Raw genomic sequence first — 17658 nt, 5'->3', positions numbered from 1 at the left:
GCAACAGATGACCATTTTGTTTACATAAAGTGAGATGTTACAACATATAATAACTATTTGAATATGCACCAACATATCTCTAAAATGTTACAACATAGGCTAAATATTTCAACAAATGAAATATATTTTGGATGCCTGAACAACATTATATTTCTAAAATCATATCAACAAAATGACCACAAAAAGAACACCAGCAACAAAAAACGACTTTTCACTAAATGATAACAATACATAATACATTTCTTCAAAATAAGAATTTTTTGAGTTGACTGTTTTTTTAAAAATAATAAATAATACACATCATTAAGTCGATTATTCAATTTTTACATCTACAGAACCTTTTATTGTTCATTAATCCAAGAAAAAAACTTCAAAAATTGTAAAATATTTCAAATAAATAACTTACCCATTTCTTGTCGAACACGATTACAGTTCAGAAAGATGAGAGAGTAATGGGGGACTGAAGAGAAAGAGTAACGAATGGAAAGAAAGAGTAACAACGAATTTCCGAATTTCTAAGGAAGAAGAAGAACAATCTCCCAAGGGAGGAAGAAAGAAGAGAGAAAAAAGAGGAGCGAAGATGAATTTTTTTTCTTTTTAAATGATTTGATTTGAATCATAAAAGTGTGATTTTTTGTATTTTATTAGAGATTAAAAAATTTTAAAAATATTAATTTAATTCCATATTTACTTAATTACATTAAAAAAAGTATTTAAGTGACATCAATCCGTCACCAAAAAAAAAAAAAAGACTTGTTTGACGCCTTTCCCTTAATTTTCTTAAACCTATATATGGATGTTCTTTCTAAATTCAATGGTATTATGAGTTAGCTCCAAGTCGAAGAAATCAAAATCCCTAAAGAGATTCATTTTTGTGTCTACAGTTGGAAGCCACGAAGAGTCAAGTCGTCCTGTAATCGAAATGGTGAAGGTGCGTATGAACACGGCCGATGTTGCCGCAGAGGTCAAATGCTTGCGTCGCTTAATCGGGATGCGCTGTTCCAACGTTTATGATCTTTCCCCAAAGGTTCGCTCTTTCTTTCTCATTTCTATGTAAACCGACCGCCATTGCTTTGGTTAATGTTTCTTGTTTGTGTTGGTATTGCAGACCTATGTGTTTAAGCTCATGAACAGTAGTGGAATTAGTGAATCAGGGGAGAGTGAGAAGGTTTTGTTGCTCATGGAAAGTGGCGTCCGCTTGCATACCACTGATTATCTTCGGTACCTATACATTTTTCTCCTTTAATATGGAAATCGTGATTTTCAGTGCATTTATGAACATTTTTATTATATCTACTTCAGGATAAAAAATAGAAAAACTATGAAATTTGATTTTATTGATTTTTCTTTTGATTTCTTTTGGTAAATGGAAATTTAATTCCCAAGGAAAGATGTTTACAAGTAAGGGCCAAAATCTCGACTAAACTGCCTTGGTCTTGTACCAAGTAGTTTGCTTCTCTACAATATCCTTCCTCTTCATCCTATACATTAAATCTAGGGATAAGAGTCTTCTTGGAACATCTATACACCACTTCCTGTATTACTTGTCTTACAATAATTTATGGATTGATCTCCTTCTGGTTCTTTCCTTCCATATGAGGTACACGCTTACTTCAAGAGTGGCGCTGTATACTTCATCTGGTGCTTTCCTTGAGCTTTTGTATTCTTGTTTCCATTCCAAGTTAAGGCTGTCAGCTTAGGGCTGATCTATTATACTCTTGCCTTTGTAATCGCTTCCTCCATACTGCAAATGATGAATCACATTCAAATAAAATATGATTATGGATTCCTTCATTCTTGTGCAAAGAAGGCCATGCTACTTCTGACGCTAGAGTTTAGACCCCAAGATGCTAGTCTTTTTCTGGTATTTAGGACTTCTGTGTGGCTGCAATATTCAATGTAAATAACTATTTAAGAGCTCCTTGACTATTGCACGCTTGCTTCCTACGGGCAACCTCTGGGAAATCACCTCTAAATAGAGAATATAGTTTCCCGATGGACCACTGCTTTTCTGTTTGTATATGTTGTACAGTAATTTTCACCTCTTCCAAGTATCCTTGAGCTTTGATGACCTTTTTGACATATTCCAGATGGATCCTTGCATATTGTAGTAGCATTGTATCCTAGAAATCAGTTTAAGGCCCTATGACCAACTGTATCTTTTGAAGCTCCGGGAATCCCAATTCACATGTATCTCCAACTTTTCTACTTGAACTAAGCACTAGAGACAAATTAACTCATTGATTTTCAAAAGCAAAAAGACCCAAAAAGCGACAAGGTCCAAGGGGTTTGAAGCAAAAAGGAAGAAGTGAAGTGCACATTTGAAGCACACACTAAAAAACACCAAATGATATGAAATTGCAATGAAAATAACTATTTTCAGTATCCAATATACAACAATATCATATTTATCCAACCTCTCAATGTTGAGAGTTGAGATTCAAAGAACCGACTGCTTCTAGTTGCGATATCTTTGCATTCATTATTTCAAGAACACATTCCTTTAAAGCCCATAATATATATCCCTCAATTTTCTGCATTTAGAATAATAACAAAAAGTCCAAGTCAGGATATAAGTCAATGAATAAATCAACTATGTCTCAATCAAGAATTTGTTGATATTTTTTAGTTTATTTGTGTTGTTCTTTAGAAAATACTAAATGCACTGAAAAGAAACTCAAGTACAAATGTGAAATATGATTTGGATTATTTCAAAGCATTTAGTATATCTTTTTTATAAGTGAAATACTAAATATACTGAAACATACAAAGTAGAGTTAGATTTATATTAGGTCTAGATCGAGGGATATTTGTGAGACTTAGAGGGCTTATAGTTTTAGAGAACCTTTTAATTTGCCAAGTCAAGTTACATACGCAGAAGTAATATAGAGGATTTGTAGATCCGACTAGTTGGGGTTGAGGTGTAGTTGTTATTAATATACAAGTAGGAAATCCAAGTTAGGATATAAACAGTTTAGAAACATAAGATCTAATGTTTTAATGGTTGTCTTTCTGCTGTCAACCATACTTGATTGTTTATGGGAAGTGCATTACTTCTTTGTTGATCAATGACATATGCAATTGGATTCTATATGCTGAGGCTTTTTTTTTTTTTTTCATTTTCTGAAGTTCTCCTTTCCGATTTCCTTCTTTTTAGGGACAAAAGTAACACTCCATCTGGATTTACACTTAAATTGAGGAAGCATATAAGGACGAGAAGGCTTGAGGATGTGCGGCAACTTGGTTATGATAGGGTATACTGCATATGCTGTTGTCCTCTCAGTGCATTGGGTTTATTTTATTTTTGGGAATTTCCATTTGTTCTTTGTCTTTCAGTTAGTGGTTAATTTCATGATCTTTAATCTTATCCCTTATTTATTATTTTTGGGTTCAGATAATTCTCTTTCAGTTTGGACTAGGTTCCAATGCTCATTATGTGATATTAGAACTATATGCCCAAGGAAATATACTCCTTACGGATTCTGACTTCATGGTCATGACTCTCCTACGGTCTCACAGGTAAATGATTTGCTTTTTATTTTGCTGACTTGGTCTCGCTCATCTGAGCATGTCTATGTAATGGATCATCATAAACTTCTATGCAGACAATGTATGTCTTCTGTTGTCATTATTTTTCAAAATCCCCTTTCCATATGAAATTCTGCCAGAAGATGAACCCCATTGGATGGTTAACTATTTTGATCAGTAATCAGTTTTGATTCTGTTTAACAAGCAAAAACTGTTTGATACTGTTATGCATGGTTTCATAAATGACACATTTTAGTTGTCCTCTTCTGGGATGTAAAAAGATGATATTTAGCCCTTTGGGCTACAGGTATCTAGATTTTTTTTCCTTCTAGGCTTTTCTTAAGTTCTTCTTTGAGCTGCATCAACTTAAACTTTTAGTACAGATTGTCGAGCCATAAACCTAGATGTTAGCAGTCTCTGAGTATCCTCATAATTTTGCAACTCAATTTGACGTCATATAGGATTGTTGTGGGCATCAATTTTGCAAAACTTGCTTTTACATGTAACTCACACCTATGCAGGGATGATGATAAAGGTCTTGCTATTATGTCTCGCCATCGATATCCAGTTGAAACATGCCGTGTCTTTAAACGGACAACTACTGAAAAGTTGCACGCAGCTTTGATGTCTTCATCCCAGACTGATAAAATTGAACATGTGGAAGATAATGAACGGGGGAATGGTGGATCTGATGTTCCTCAACAAAAGCAGGTTAACCAAAAAAGCATAAAAGCTACTAATTCTACTAAAAAAGGGAACGATCGTGCAAAGTCACCAACACTTAAAGTGGTTCTTGGGGAGGCACTAGGCTATGGCCCAGCACTTTCTGAACACATTATTCTAGATGCTGGCTTGGTTCCAAATACAAAGATTGACGCAGATTTTACATTAGAAGGCAATACACTTCTCTCTCTGACAGAGGCTGTTAAGCAGTTTGAAGATTGGCTGGAGGACATTATACTGGGTGAGAAAGTTCCAGAAGGCTATATCTTAATGCAGCAACAGGCTTTGTCTAAAAAGGATTCCACCATTTGTGATAGTGGATCTTCTGAGAAGGTTCCACAGTTATTCTATATTTTGAGATTTTTTAACCCCTGTGAGACTGTGATCATTTGTTCTTCTTTTCTGGACCAATATAGTTTTAGAAGGGTGATTTATTTGAGACTTTCTATTCTGCAGATATATGATGAGTTCTGCCCGTTGTTGCTGAATCAGCTTAAGTGTCGGAATTTTATGAAGTTTGAAACATTTGATGCAGCATTGGATGAGTTCTATAGTAAGATTGAAAGTCAACGTTCTGAACAACAGCAAAAGTCCAAAGAAAGCACTGCAATGCAGAGACTTAATAAGATTCGCACTGATCAGGTCTGTGTCACATCTATTATATTATTATATAATCATGATGAAGCATTTCAGTTGGTTGCCCTCAAATATTCTGGGAAGTATGCGTTTTAGCCTGTCAATAGTAGCTTTCTTGAATTCCTTTGTGAAAATGCTGGTTGATCACGGGAATAAGTTCATGAGCTAGAGGTCTCAATGGCAATAAAGGATTCGGGAGTAAGCATGCAGGTCACAATTTAACGTATAATTAAGTGGTACATACTTTAAATGGAAGAATTAAGTTGGATATGACAATACTTTCTGAAGACAACAACAATGAAAACAACTACTCCTTAGTCAGCTTAAATCCTCACTTTTTCATTTAAGCTCATTTTTATATCATTACTGTACTAGATAAATTAAAGTAAAATATATGATTAGTATTGCTCCCACCGTTTCAACTTGTTTGTAGATTTTGACTTGTACGGATTTTAAGAAAGTGAAGAAGACTTTTGAATCTTGTGGTTTCAAACTAAAATGTGTGGACTGTACCAAACTGCCCTTTAATCTTGTGGTCATTAACGTGTGGTGTGAGGAAAGTTAGAACTAGAGAGTTGCCAAAAGAAAAAGAGACATTTTTTTTGAAACGGAATAAAAAGGGAAGTAAGACAAACAAATTGCAACTGAGAGTATTATTTATGTATATATTTAATGCTTCCTCCGTCCCATTTTATGTGGCACCATTCCTTTTTGGTCAGTTCCATAAAGAATGTCACGTTTCCTTATATGTTAAGTATTTAAAGGTACAATTCCTCTTATACCCTTATTGATCCCACTTAATACATTTATGAGGAGAGAGAAAAGTGAGTCTACTTTTTAATATGACTATTTTTGAAGGGCAATCTGGTAAACATTTCAAAGTCTTCATTATTTCTTAAACTCCGTGCCCGGTCAAATGTTGCCACATAAAATGGGACGAATGGAGTAATATTATAATAATAATAAATAAATAAATAAATAAATAAAAAATAAATAATGCTATTAGAAGTTTCCTAACTAGTCTAAAATTTTGATCTCAACTAGTAGCTATCATCTATGTGGATCTTTTCTCCTCAGTTGTGCCCTATCTTTAGTTAAGTCCGCATTGATACGAAAATTTGTAGGTCTTTTGAGACAATATCCTTCCATGTGATTTTAGATCTAATCTGTCACCCTTTAATACCTTCACCTTACCATAGTTTCACAGCTATGGACCGGTGCATCTGTAGATCAACAAAGTACATGTTCAAACCACCTGAGCTTCACACATTTGATCCTCAACACGTGCTGTGCTAGTTGCACCTTTTGGTGAATGTGGTCATTTTAAAGTTTGTCTAATGTGGTAGGACTTCACATTAATCTTATCTACACCTTTGCAACACTATATGTGGACTTTAGCAACCCAACATTACTACCTTGTGAAGTTATAACAATGCTAACAAAACTACTTTTCACTTTAGTCTGCCACCTTCCATCACATGACCCCTTAAAAGCACTTCTCCATTACAATATTCTAGTTTTGATCATGAGTTACATCTTCATCTATCATTCAATTCTCTTGAAATAACAAATCTAGATATCTAATTGTTTGCAATTTAGCACCACAATATCATCAGCACACAATGGTTTTTTTTTTGGAACTGGTAACATTGTATTTCTTAGCATAGCGCCACCTCCAAAAGTGTTAGTTACATAGGAAAACCTACAAAAAAACAGGACTACTTACAAAGCTCCTATGAAATCCACCAGTTGAATTTCTTCTTCTATGTTCATTTCTTTACACCAAAAATCTAAAGTGGTAATTACTTTCCACTTAATCTTCTCTATAGTGCATTCTTTCCCTACAAAAATTCTCTGATTTCTGTCCTTCCAAATGATCCACCAGATACAAGCAGGTAAGGTACTGTTCTCCACCACCTCCTCTGGCTCTTACTACCTCCCCTTCTGACCTAACAACGTAGTAGGTTTTCTGTATGTTCTGACATAATCCAATTTTGGCTCTTTATAATTGGTGAATAGAGCCCATACTTGTGTTGTTACTTTGCAGTGGAGAAACAAATGATTGTTGGTTTCTAGAGCCTCTTTACAAAGATAACATCTTGAGGCAATCATTTTTCCCCTCTTTTGAAGTTTATCATGTGTCAAGCAAGCTCTTCTAGTTACCAACCAAGTGAAACAGTTCACCTTAGTAGGGGCTGCACTCTTCCATATAGCACTCCATGACCCTGATTTCTTCCCCGCAAGTGTGGCTAGATCCCTTTTTTACATTCTGTTCACATAGAATTGGCCATCAGTATGATGCCTCCATAACAATTTATCTATTTCCAGATTTGTGCCAGGAAAATCTCCAATCAAAGCTAGCATACTCGATACCCACACTATTTCCCAATCATTAGGAAATATCCTAAATAGCAAATCATCCTTGGGGGTGGGGGTGGGGTGGGGGGGGGGAGACCAAACCTCTTGTGCTGTCAGGATTCAGGCAAATGGAAAGCAACCCAGGGAATAACTTTTCCAAGGACCCTTGACCAGTCCAGTCTTCCTTCCAAAACAAAGCCTTATTTCCTCGACCAACCTTTATCCTTACATTGTCTCTGAAAGGCAGCCATAGGTTTCTTATAGTCCTCCATACTCCAACGCCATATGTTTCTGGCACTTCCTCTGAACACTATTGATCTTCCTGACCATACTTGTGTTGAATGAGTTCCTTCCATAGAGCTTGATCTTCCAAATTGTATCTCCACAACCATTTGGTATGTAAACTGTTGTTGTGCATCTTTAGATTTCTTACTCCCAACCCCCCACATCTTTTGCTATTTGAACCGCCATCCATCTAACTAAGTTGTAGCTCTTCTCATTCTTGTTACCTTGCCAAAGGAAGTTTCTCCTCAATGAGTCTATAGCTTTGACTACCTTGCCAGGAATGGGAAAAAGTGACATCACATATGTTGGCAGAGAGTCTAAAACGGAATCAATCAAAGTGACTCTTCCCCCAAGGATAGATGTTGGGATTTCCAAAGTGCTTGTCTCCTCTCTGATTTTTCTAGTACACCATCCCAGATGCTAACTGCTTTATGCTTAGCACCCAATGGCAGACCTATATAAACTGTAGGCAACCTCCCTATCTTGCACTTCAATATATTGGCCAAAGCTTGAATCTGTTGGGCCTTTTTAATAGGAAAAATGGCACCACAAGACCTCATTTTCTGTAGTGTTAGTTAGCTTGTCGCCTTGTCCATAATTAGGGTAAACAAGTAGGGACTCAATGCCGATCCTTGGTGTAAACCCACTGTTATGGGAAACTCCTGTGTATCACCTAGTTCTATTCACACGACTCCTTACATGCCTTTTCTATCATTTGTATATTTAATGTGAATTCCTTTATTCTTAGAAACCCTCTAGGACCTTCTGTGGTACTCTATTTATATGATTTCTCTTGCTCAATAAACACCATCTGTAGATCTTCCTTCTTTTTGTAATAGATTTCCTGCAATCTTGTTAACAAGAATATAGGCTTTGTTGTGGATCTACGAGGCATAAATCCAAACCGTTTCTCTTTTAACCTTGTCATATTCCTAAGCCTACATCTATTACTCTCTCCTGGAGTTCCACCGTATGACTCGTTAGTTCAATGCCATATAGTTTGACTTAGCACAACTTTGAATATCTCCGTTCTAATAAATCAGAATCCGGGTGCTCTTCCTCCACTCATTGGGCATCCTACAACGTCTTAGTATAAGATTGAACTACTTGGTGAGTCATTCTACTCTGACTCCGACCTCTTCAAGTTACTTCCAAACCTATATAGGAATAGTAACATGACCACAAGATTTTCTAATCCACATATTTTTCATGGCATGTTTCATCTCTGTTGGCCTAATCCTACGAGTGTAGCTTAAGTCTCACAGACTTATTTCTTCCACTTAAAGTATGAACCAATGAAAGAAAAAAAACCTACACAGGGACTGGAGATGATTTTTTATAGATAAATCATAAATCCTGATGACAAATTAATTTCAAGGATTCCATAGTGTATATATATTGCAAAATGTCGGAAAAATCAGCATGTATATACCTATAAAAAAGCAGCATGCATTTCTGGGAAGAGATATACTTAGTTTTAGATGTTTGAGGGCAAGGTAAATTAGCTCACTGTCTTTCTTGGAGGTTTTATAGAGGATCTATAGTGTGAGGAATAGATCAATTTACTTTACTTCAAAATTCAGTCCATGGCTACATGGCAGGTTTAATGGGAAAAAGTGGGAGGAACTTTTTCTTTTGTCCTTTTTCTTAATTTTCTGGGATTTGTGAGTGCAGGCGACACGAAAGAATGTACATCCCGAACAGAGTTTCTTCTATAGCAGTTGTACTCTCTGGCCTTATGCTCAACAACACAATGAAGAACTGAGAGGACTGAAAACAAATTCTGCCCCTCTCCTCCTTCTGCTGCTTCATATTTTTTAAGATTCTAAGATCAGCATAGTGGCTCATCAGTCTTTTATTTTCCTGAAAAAGGAATCAGCCTGTCTTCTAGTTCTTTTTTAATTTGACTCGGGAGGCAAGAAATTCCCTAGTCATTTCCTGTTTAAGTTTGTCTAATGACTCTTGCCTGGATAATCTCTTTTTAATATTAGGCTTGCTCCTTCACATTTATGGTAGAGAGTAACTGGGTCGGCCATTAATATAGAAAACTTATATTTCTTGCTCAAAAATAAAAATAATATAAAGAACTTAAGCAATAATCTGATGAATGAAATCTGCAACTAATACAAAGTAGTTCCTAAATGACACTGCTTTAGCTTTGTTTGATTTAACTCTTTACCAGTGTCGAGTCACATCTCAGTGGACCTTGTACTACTATACATTGAGTTCAAAAGCTTCTCCGACATGATGCAGGAAAACCGTGTTGTAACATTAAAGCAAGAAGTTGAACATTGTATTAAGATGGCAGAGTTGATAGAATACAATTTGGAAGATGCTGATGCTGCCATATTAGCAGTACGTGTAGCTCTTGCTAATGGAATGAGTTGGGAAGATTTGGCTCGAATGGTGAAAGAGGAGAAAAGATCTGGAAATCCAGTAGCTGGACTTATTGACAAGCTCCATCTTGAAAGGAACTGCATGACATTGCTCTTAAGCAACAATCTTGATGAAATAGATGATGATGAAAAGACCCAACCAGTGGACAAGGTATGCTGACCTGATATTCCTTTTTCTTTTCTAGAAGTTCTAATTAAGAACCCACATATCTGTATGGAAAATTCTTGTACCTACCTATATATACTGTTTGTGCAGCATTGCTGTTGATTCAAGTCTTTTACTTAAGCTTATGATTGGTTTTGAAAGAAATGCAGCGACTTGAGCATGAATGATAGTGAATGTGCCTCCATTGTTTTGCTCTCATTTGGTAGGTTGAAGTTGATCTGGCACTTTCAGCCCATGCAAATGCTCGGCGGTGGTATGAAATGAAGAAAAAACAAGAAAACAAGCAAGAGAAGACTGTAACTGCTCATGAAAAAGCATTCAAGGCGGCTGAGAGAAAGACACGTCTCCAGCTGTCTCAGGTAACCAATAATCTGACCAGTGGCTATTCACATTATGTGTTGTGTAGGCGTTCAGTAATTCTGTGTCTTCTTAGTGGTTGTTAGCTTGAGGAACTTTTTGTCTTGCCTTGAGCCTATACCTTGGGCGTTAACCGGCACTTGAAACCCCATGGTTGATCCCAATGAACCCTTGACCCGGTTTGCTACTTTACTAAATGCTACAACAATTGTGCAGAAGCTTTTAATGGATGAGCATGCAATAACTTAGGGAACAAATTCAATGACTTAATTATTACAAATCTGAAGATCTGTATAATATAAACTTGATTGTAAAATAATGCCGTAAGCTATAACTCAACTAATGCTTCTATGAAGCCTCTAATTGTACTGAACTTAGGTTATTGGGGCAAGACCCCAGGCTACTTGAATAATCTACTAACAACATCTGATAATTACTAATACTCTAAGGGGTTGTTTGGTACAAAGGTTAACAACACGGGGATTAGTAACACAGTGATTTGTAGAGATTAGTAATGCAAGTATTTGTAATACAAGGTTTATTTTTATCAAGTATTTGATTCATTGTTTTCCACCTCATCTTGTGTTTGGATTAAAACTCTATAAAAAACATCTTTCCAGTTATACCTGAAATTATTATGTAATTGGGTCAAGGTAGATAATTGCCGTAAAATATTATTTCTTATGACCTGACTAGCTAATATTTTTGTCATGTTTGCTATTTTTTCACTTCAATTATTTGAGGATAAATATTTTAATGAATTGTCCAGTCGCGAAATGTCAATTTTCAATTTAAAAAAGATAAACCATCTACTTTTAAAACAGAAAAGATGGTGAGCAATAGTAAAATTGAATAAACCATCTGTATTACACATAAAATTTGCAAGCTGTTGTTTTTAATATGAAGACCTCAGACACACACACACACACACACACACACATATACACCCACCCACCCACCCACATATTCAAACGTCATGTGATGATATATTTATCTTTCAATTAGTAAATGTTAAATAACTCACAATTCAAATATTATATTGATTTATTTAGTAACAAGCAACTCTCTTTTAAATAAATTTACTCGTATAAAACATAACATCAAGGATTGTATTGTAGTGTCTATAAATAGGCTCTCAATGTAATAATGTAGACACAACAACAATCAATAATATTTTTTCCCTATATTTTTATTCCTATTCTAAATAGGATTGTATAAACCTATTCCTGTTCTAATAGGTCTTTTCTAATAGGATTGTATAAACCTATTCCTATTCTAATAGGATTATATAAACATATTCATGTTCTAACAACTTTCTACTCCGAAATCGAATTAACGAGCGGTCGGTGACGTTTGAAAGAAGACTCAAAGACCTTTAATTCAGCGGGTCTTCAGCCACAAGACTCATCATATTCTAAGAAAAGTGGTTGTTTGAAGTTGAGCTTAGTAGGAACTTATACGAAAACTCAACCGGCAAAGAAGTTTCCAACTCATATCCAAATTGCTTACCACACTTGAGAACTAACCTTAACACATATGTACAAATGGAAATCACCGGATTCAGGCCTATACGCATACGAGGAATGGTTTGGACTTTAGCTTAGAATTTGCAGGGTGTTACACTTTTGATAGTCCATCTATTGGGGCCTTTCTAGAGATCGGTGTTGGAGTTTTCCATTGGAAGTTATAGAAGATCTCTTTTTTTTTGAAAATGGTAAGGTTGTATTCTTCAGCATTATGGACATGCTGGCCTCCACCAAAAAGTGTCAATTACAAACTTTATATCAAATCTATAATCTGATCTGTATCTACTATACACAACCATTTACACTAAAAAAGAAGAGATACTATACAATTCCATTTGACCTTGTGTATGGAATTGGATCTATTGTCGAAACATCTACTGCTCCTTTCCTTCCATACTGACCACCATATACATGATGGTATTAACCTCCACCATCTCTTCTGGCTCTTGGTACCTCCTCTCCTTACCCAGCTCTTCAACACGTTTGATGTACGTTCTGTCACTGTCCAATTCAGATCTGAGATGCTAAGGAACAAATTCCAGATTTGAGCAGTGTAATTACAGTGCAAGAAGAGGTGGCTGTTAGTTTCACTTGTCAAATTGCATAGAAAACACCTAAGGACCAGCTTTCTACCCTTCTTCTGAAGTACTTCTTGTGTTAAACAAGCTCTCTTTATCACTAGCCAAGTGAAGCATTTCACTTTTGTAGGAATATCCCCCTTTCAAAAATAGTTCCAGAGGTGTTTTGGCATCCCTGCCATCACCTGGAGACCTCTTCTGTAGGCACTGTTGACTGAGAAAAGGCCTTCTTTGCTGTGTTTCAACAACATCCTGTCAGTGGCATTTGCGTTGATGGTCACTCTGCCTAGCATCCCTAATATCTCAGCCACCCTTTCCACCTCCCAATCATTGAGAAGTCTTCTAAAAACTAGATCCCAGTCCTGTTCAGTTCAGCAATCACCAACTAGATCTTTTATGTGATTTCTGATAATTATTTTTCATAGAGTTCTTTGCCTTTTATCTTGTGTGAATACAATGTCGGGATATGTCTATGTTTCATAGTATGTTGCCTGTGTATCATCCATTGAAGTTGATAATGTTAAAATTAACAAAAAGTGAACTGTTAGCTCAGTGATTGGCCCCATCGTTATCTAAAAAGTATCTACTTGGTATATAAGCACTTTCTATTTACATGCACTGTAAAATTTATTACCACAAACATAACAAAATTCCAGTACAGCCAAAAACGACCAAGTAACAGCAACTAAAGAACTCCCAAATCCCACCACCTTCTAGGAGGGTTCAAGGAAGATTAGGGCGCTAAACTAAGTACAAATATGCTCAATAAAGTGTGTACATTTCCAAGCCCGTTTTGACTCTCTAAGCATTTTTTTATTTCTTTAATACTGAGTTTAATATCCTCTACTATAGCACTCTTCTGAACAGTATAATTTCTGAATGTATATAACCACTTTGCGGTACACGAATATGCTTTTTTTTTTTTTGTTTTTTTTAATATATATGTAGTTACTTTTATGGACTGCTGATGAGTATGTTACAGGAAAGTAAAGTGAATAAAGCTTCTTGTTACACTTGAACTTCTTTTTTGATGGAACATACTCATCTGAGGGCTGTTTATTTGTACTGTTGAGTGACACATCACTTCTCTTCTCCACTATAAAAATGCAGGAAAAGACAGTTGCTGTGATTTCGCATATGCGCAAAGTTCACTGGTTTGAGAAATTTAATTGGTTCATCAGTAGTGAGAATTATCTAGTCATAAGTGGACGTGATGCACAACAGAATGAGATGATAGTCAAGCGATACATGTCCAAGGGAGATTTGTAAGTTAATTATACTTAATTGGTTGTCAAGATGATTCACTCCCACATTAAGAACCACTTTTTTTTGGCTTGAATGTTTTTTTTTTAAAACTGCCTCCAATGATCATTGATATGAAAGAGTTACATTTTGAAATTTGTTATACCAAACTTAACACAAGATCTTGGTGTAGAAATAGAGTTAGATAAACTCTACAAGTTAACACCAAAAAAGGGGGAGGCTAAGTTAGCTATTTGTCACGGACTTAGAGTATTTGCTAAGACTCCGTGCGGCACTTGACTACTTACTCACGAATCTTTCACAATCTTGTAAGCTCGAGTAAGCCTTTAAGACTTAGATCGCTAAGAGAATGCTTTGAAAGACTTAGAAAGAAAAGAAAGAGAGCTTTTGGCGAAGGCTTTTGTATTGCATGGAAGAATTGCTTACAACTTTGCTTGGTTCAAGCTTGGATGCCTTGCAAATGAATGTCACCCCCAATTTATACTACTTCCTAAGGACCTAAGTGTAAATATTATTTACTTTACAAGTCCCTCTTTATTTACACTTTAGTCCCTCTCTAGAAAATTCTACACATTCTTGGAATTTCTAAATCTTTCCAAGAAAATATCTAAGTTATTCTATAGTATTCTAAGGAATTCTCTAGCCTTCTATATTAGTCTAGAAAGTTCTGGAGTTCTCCGCAAACCTCTCCACAACTCTAGACCCTTCCGCTCCCATCCGGACGTAAAATTTAATTGTCATGTGGCGGGACGTGACATATTGCTCTACTAACTTGACTCCTTGACAAAGAGGATTCAGGGGGGTTCGTAAATAAAATTAGAAGGTTTAACCTGTTGCATTCTGAAGGAAGGGAGCTCCCATCTATCCGTGTTAATTAATCCCCTAACTTCCCTCGGGAGATCACAGAAAAAGTTGAAATCATGTATTGTACTAACACTATAACTCCTGGATGCTAATATATTAACAGGTTTGTTGGCTACCCTGAAGCAACGACTGATGATAAATCCATGAGATTCAGTTATTTGTTGTGCTTCTTGAATCAATTTATCTAATCTCCAAGGCATTCTCCATTATCCGTTTATGCATTTAACTAAGATTAGGCAATCCGTTTCTCCCCAAACCCTATCATAACCTCTATTAACACACCAGCTAAGACTATATAGTAGTGCACGAGGTTCAGTCATGTTTCTATTACCTTGGCCTAGACGTAAAGAGTAAGCAAACATCATGTTGCCTTGTCCGTCTCTGATTAGCCCTCCTCCACCACACTTCCTTGAACGCAACTTCCATCACTATTGAGCTTAATAAAATTTCTAGGTGGTTTGAGCCATTTGACTGATGAAAGTTCTTTGATTGATGTCCGCTTCAAAGATTTGAGAAAGGCTATTCCAGCTTTCCCCTATCTTTGCTTGACCAAAATTCTTCTGTGTAACCTGCAATAGTGTAAATGATACACACTCAAATTTATTGCTACACCTAGTTCTGCAAAGTTCCCAGCAAATGATTGGGGTGGAGCTTTAGATATGAAAGCTGCAATGAGGTTTTTAGTCTTCAAATTCCACCAACGGAGTAATATCATCTTGAGAGTGTTATGCATATGTCCAATTCCCAGCGACCCTGCAACTTCCAGATTTTTTTACAATGTAGAACTAGACAAAAAAGGTGATCTACATTTTCAATATCTGTGTTAGAGTCCTCAGAAGTGCAATAATGACATCCTGGACTGATAATTCTAAACTTTTTAGTAACTCTTTCATCAGTTGGAAGTCTATTGTGAATTGCCTCCAAGTAAAAAAGTCATCCAAAAAGGGATGTCCTTGTTCCATATGCTTTTAGCCATAATGTTGATCCCCATTTTATGCCTATGTTATTCCAGGCCAAGCTCGTGCTGAGTTCCCCGGTAGATGTATCTGTCCAAATAGGATAATCTTCTTTGTTGTTATCCAAGTGGATACCCATATTGCTGATCCTATTTTTATCTTGTAAAGTTGGTATTGCAAATTATCCCAATGTTGAATTCCCTCTGTTAAGACAGAGTTGAGATTGATATTTCTATGGGAGTTGTCGTAAGGGTGCAGAAGATAAAGCGGTCCCAAGTTGGACCAGTTATCAAACCAAAATGACACATCTCCTTTCCCAATCCTCCATAGATATTTTTCGGTGTTAAATTTGACCCCACAGAGATTTCCAGTATTGAGAGGTTCCTCTTATCCATTGGACCTACACAGGATGTTGATTATTCCAGTACTTGGCTCTCATGAAATCACTCCAAAGAGATTTAGAAGTTCTAAGGAAATAGTAGAGGGGAATTTGGAGTTAACTCAGCCTACAAGTTGATGGATCAGACAAACCGACAAACATACAGTTGGCCATGGAAACAAATATGGAGTAGCAAAATACTTCATAAAATCTCATGCTTCATATGGTTATTGGCCAAAGAAGCTGCTCTGACTCAAGATAACTTGAAGAAAACAGGGATAACCTTATTTTCTAGTTGCTTTCTTTGTGTGGATGCATTAGAGACAGGAAACCATCTGTTCCTACATTGCAAGTATACCTAACAACTACGGAGGATTTTCTTAAATCTCAAAGGCATCTCCTGGCCCATGCCCAGGAAGGTCTCAGAGGCTTTGAAGAGTTGGGAGGCAGCAGGGATGAATGCAAAGGATAGAAGCAGATGGAGAATTATCCCATATAGACTCAATATAGACCGAAACAAGTGGAAAGGAGACATCTGTATATAATGGTTTCAAGACATGGGTTGTACTGTTTGTAATACAATACAAAGTTACCTATTATGAAAAAAAATGATTTAGAAGTTCTGAGCTTCCACCATTGTTGACTTCGAAGAAATAACTTCAATTCTTCTGAAATTGACGCCACCTTCCTCAAATGGATAGGACGAGTTATCCCAAGAGATCCAGTGATGCTTGTTTCCCGTGTCTTGTCCAGACCAAAAGAACCTAGCTAAGCATTTTTCAATAATTTCAAAAGTTCCCTTAGGAGGATCAACAACACGGAGAAGATGAGTTGAAAGAGCAAGCAAAACATGTCTAATGAGGATGGCTCTGAAAAAGAGGAGCTTAGAGTACCATCCTCTAATTTAGCTAGTAACCTTTTTGACAATGTCATTGTAATACAAAATCTTCTTTTTCCCGGTGATTAAGGGACAACAAAGATACTTGACGGGAAATTTATGGTAAACCATATCGGTGAGCCTTCTCATTCTGGTGATAGTGTCAAGACTAGCTTTGGATTTGAGGGACAAACAACTACCGTTTCTATTAATAAGATGGCCAATGTTGTCCTCGTATTTCTTGAGAGTGTCCAGAATCATTTTAAGAGATCTTGTCCCCACTACAAAAGATGATTGTGTCATAAGCAAATGTTAAGTGGTTGATCTGGGGATCATTAACCCTCATGTAGAAACCTTTGTACCCAATCTTGGTTTGCAGACTTGTCAACATATGAGAAAGCAATGAAGCACTCGGAATAAAAAGAGAAGGGGATAGATGATACACTCAAATTACACCTCCGTAAAGATACATAAGCGATCGTTATCCAGTAAAGAACCCAAATAGTAGGTTGGGGTCGATCCCACGAGTAAATATAGTTTAGACTTAACTTTAACCCACAATTATCTTTTTATTCAAGGTATTTCCGAAAAAATGAAGTAAAGGGGAATTTTGTGAAACAATTTCCTTCAATTGTATGATTAGCAAGTGAACAAGAGTAAACTTTAGTTGTTATCAAGATGAGAAAGTAACTAGGGTGTATGTTCATAACGCGGTATTCCTAGTAATAACAATCCTAGTAATAACGCGGTATTACATGCAAAGTGA

The 17658-nt window shown here is 36.3% G+C and overlaps 1 protein-coding gene across 1 annotated transcript in view; it reads left to right on the top strand.

Annotated features, from left to right (window-relative positions):
- Positions 1-743: 743 nt before the first annotated feature.
- LOC101247552 (uncharacterized) overlaps positions 744-17658 on the top strand; it is a 34421-nt gene continuing 17506 nt past the window's right edge. The window contains exons 1-9 of the mRNA XM_004228985.5: positions 744-1027; positions 1109-1221; positions 3158-3254; positions 3395-3519; positions 4050-4584; positions 4708-4893; positions 9784-10077; positions 10299-10451; positions 13664-13818. Of these exons, the coding sequence (XP_004229033.1) occupies positions 923-1027; positions 1109-1221; positions 3158-3254; positions 3395-3519; positions 4050-4584; positions 4708-4893; positions 9784-10077; positions 10299-10451; positions 13664-13818 (1763 nt within the window). The 5' untranslated portion in view covers positions 744-922. The remainder of the gene's footprint in view (positions 1028-1108; positions 1222-3157; positions 3255-3394; positions 3520-4049; positions 4585-4707; positions 4894-9783; positions 10078-10298; positions 10452-13663; positions 13819-17658) is intronic.

The sequence above is a fragment of the Solanum lycopersicum genome, chromosome 1, assembly GCF_036512215.1.
Source record: "Solanum lycopersicum chromosome 1, SLM_r2.1".
In the NCBI taxonomy this organism is placed as follows: domain Eukaryota; kingdom Viridiplantae; phylum Streptophyta; class Magnoliopsida; order Solanales; family Solanaceae; genus Solanum; species Solanum lycopersicum.
Note: the sequence above shows the minus strand (reverse complement) of the source record. Positions and strands in the feature narration are given on the sequence as shown.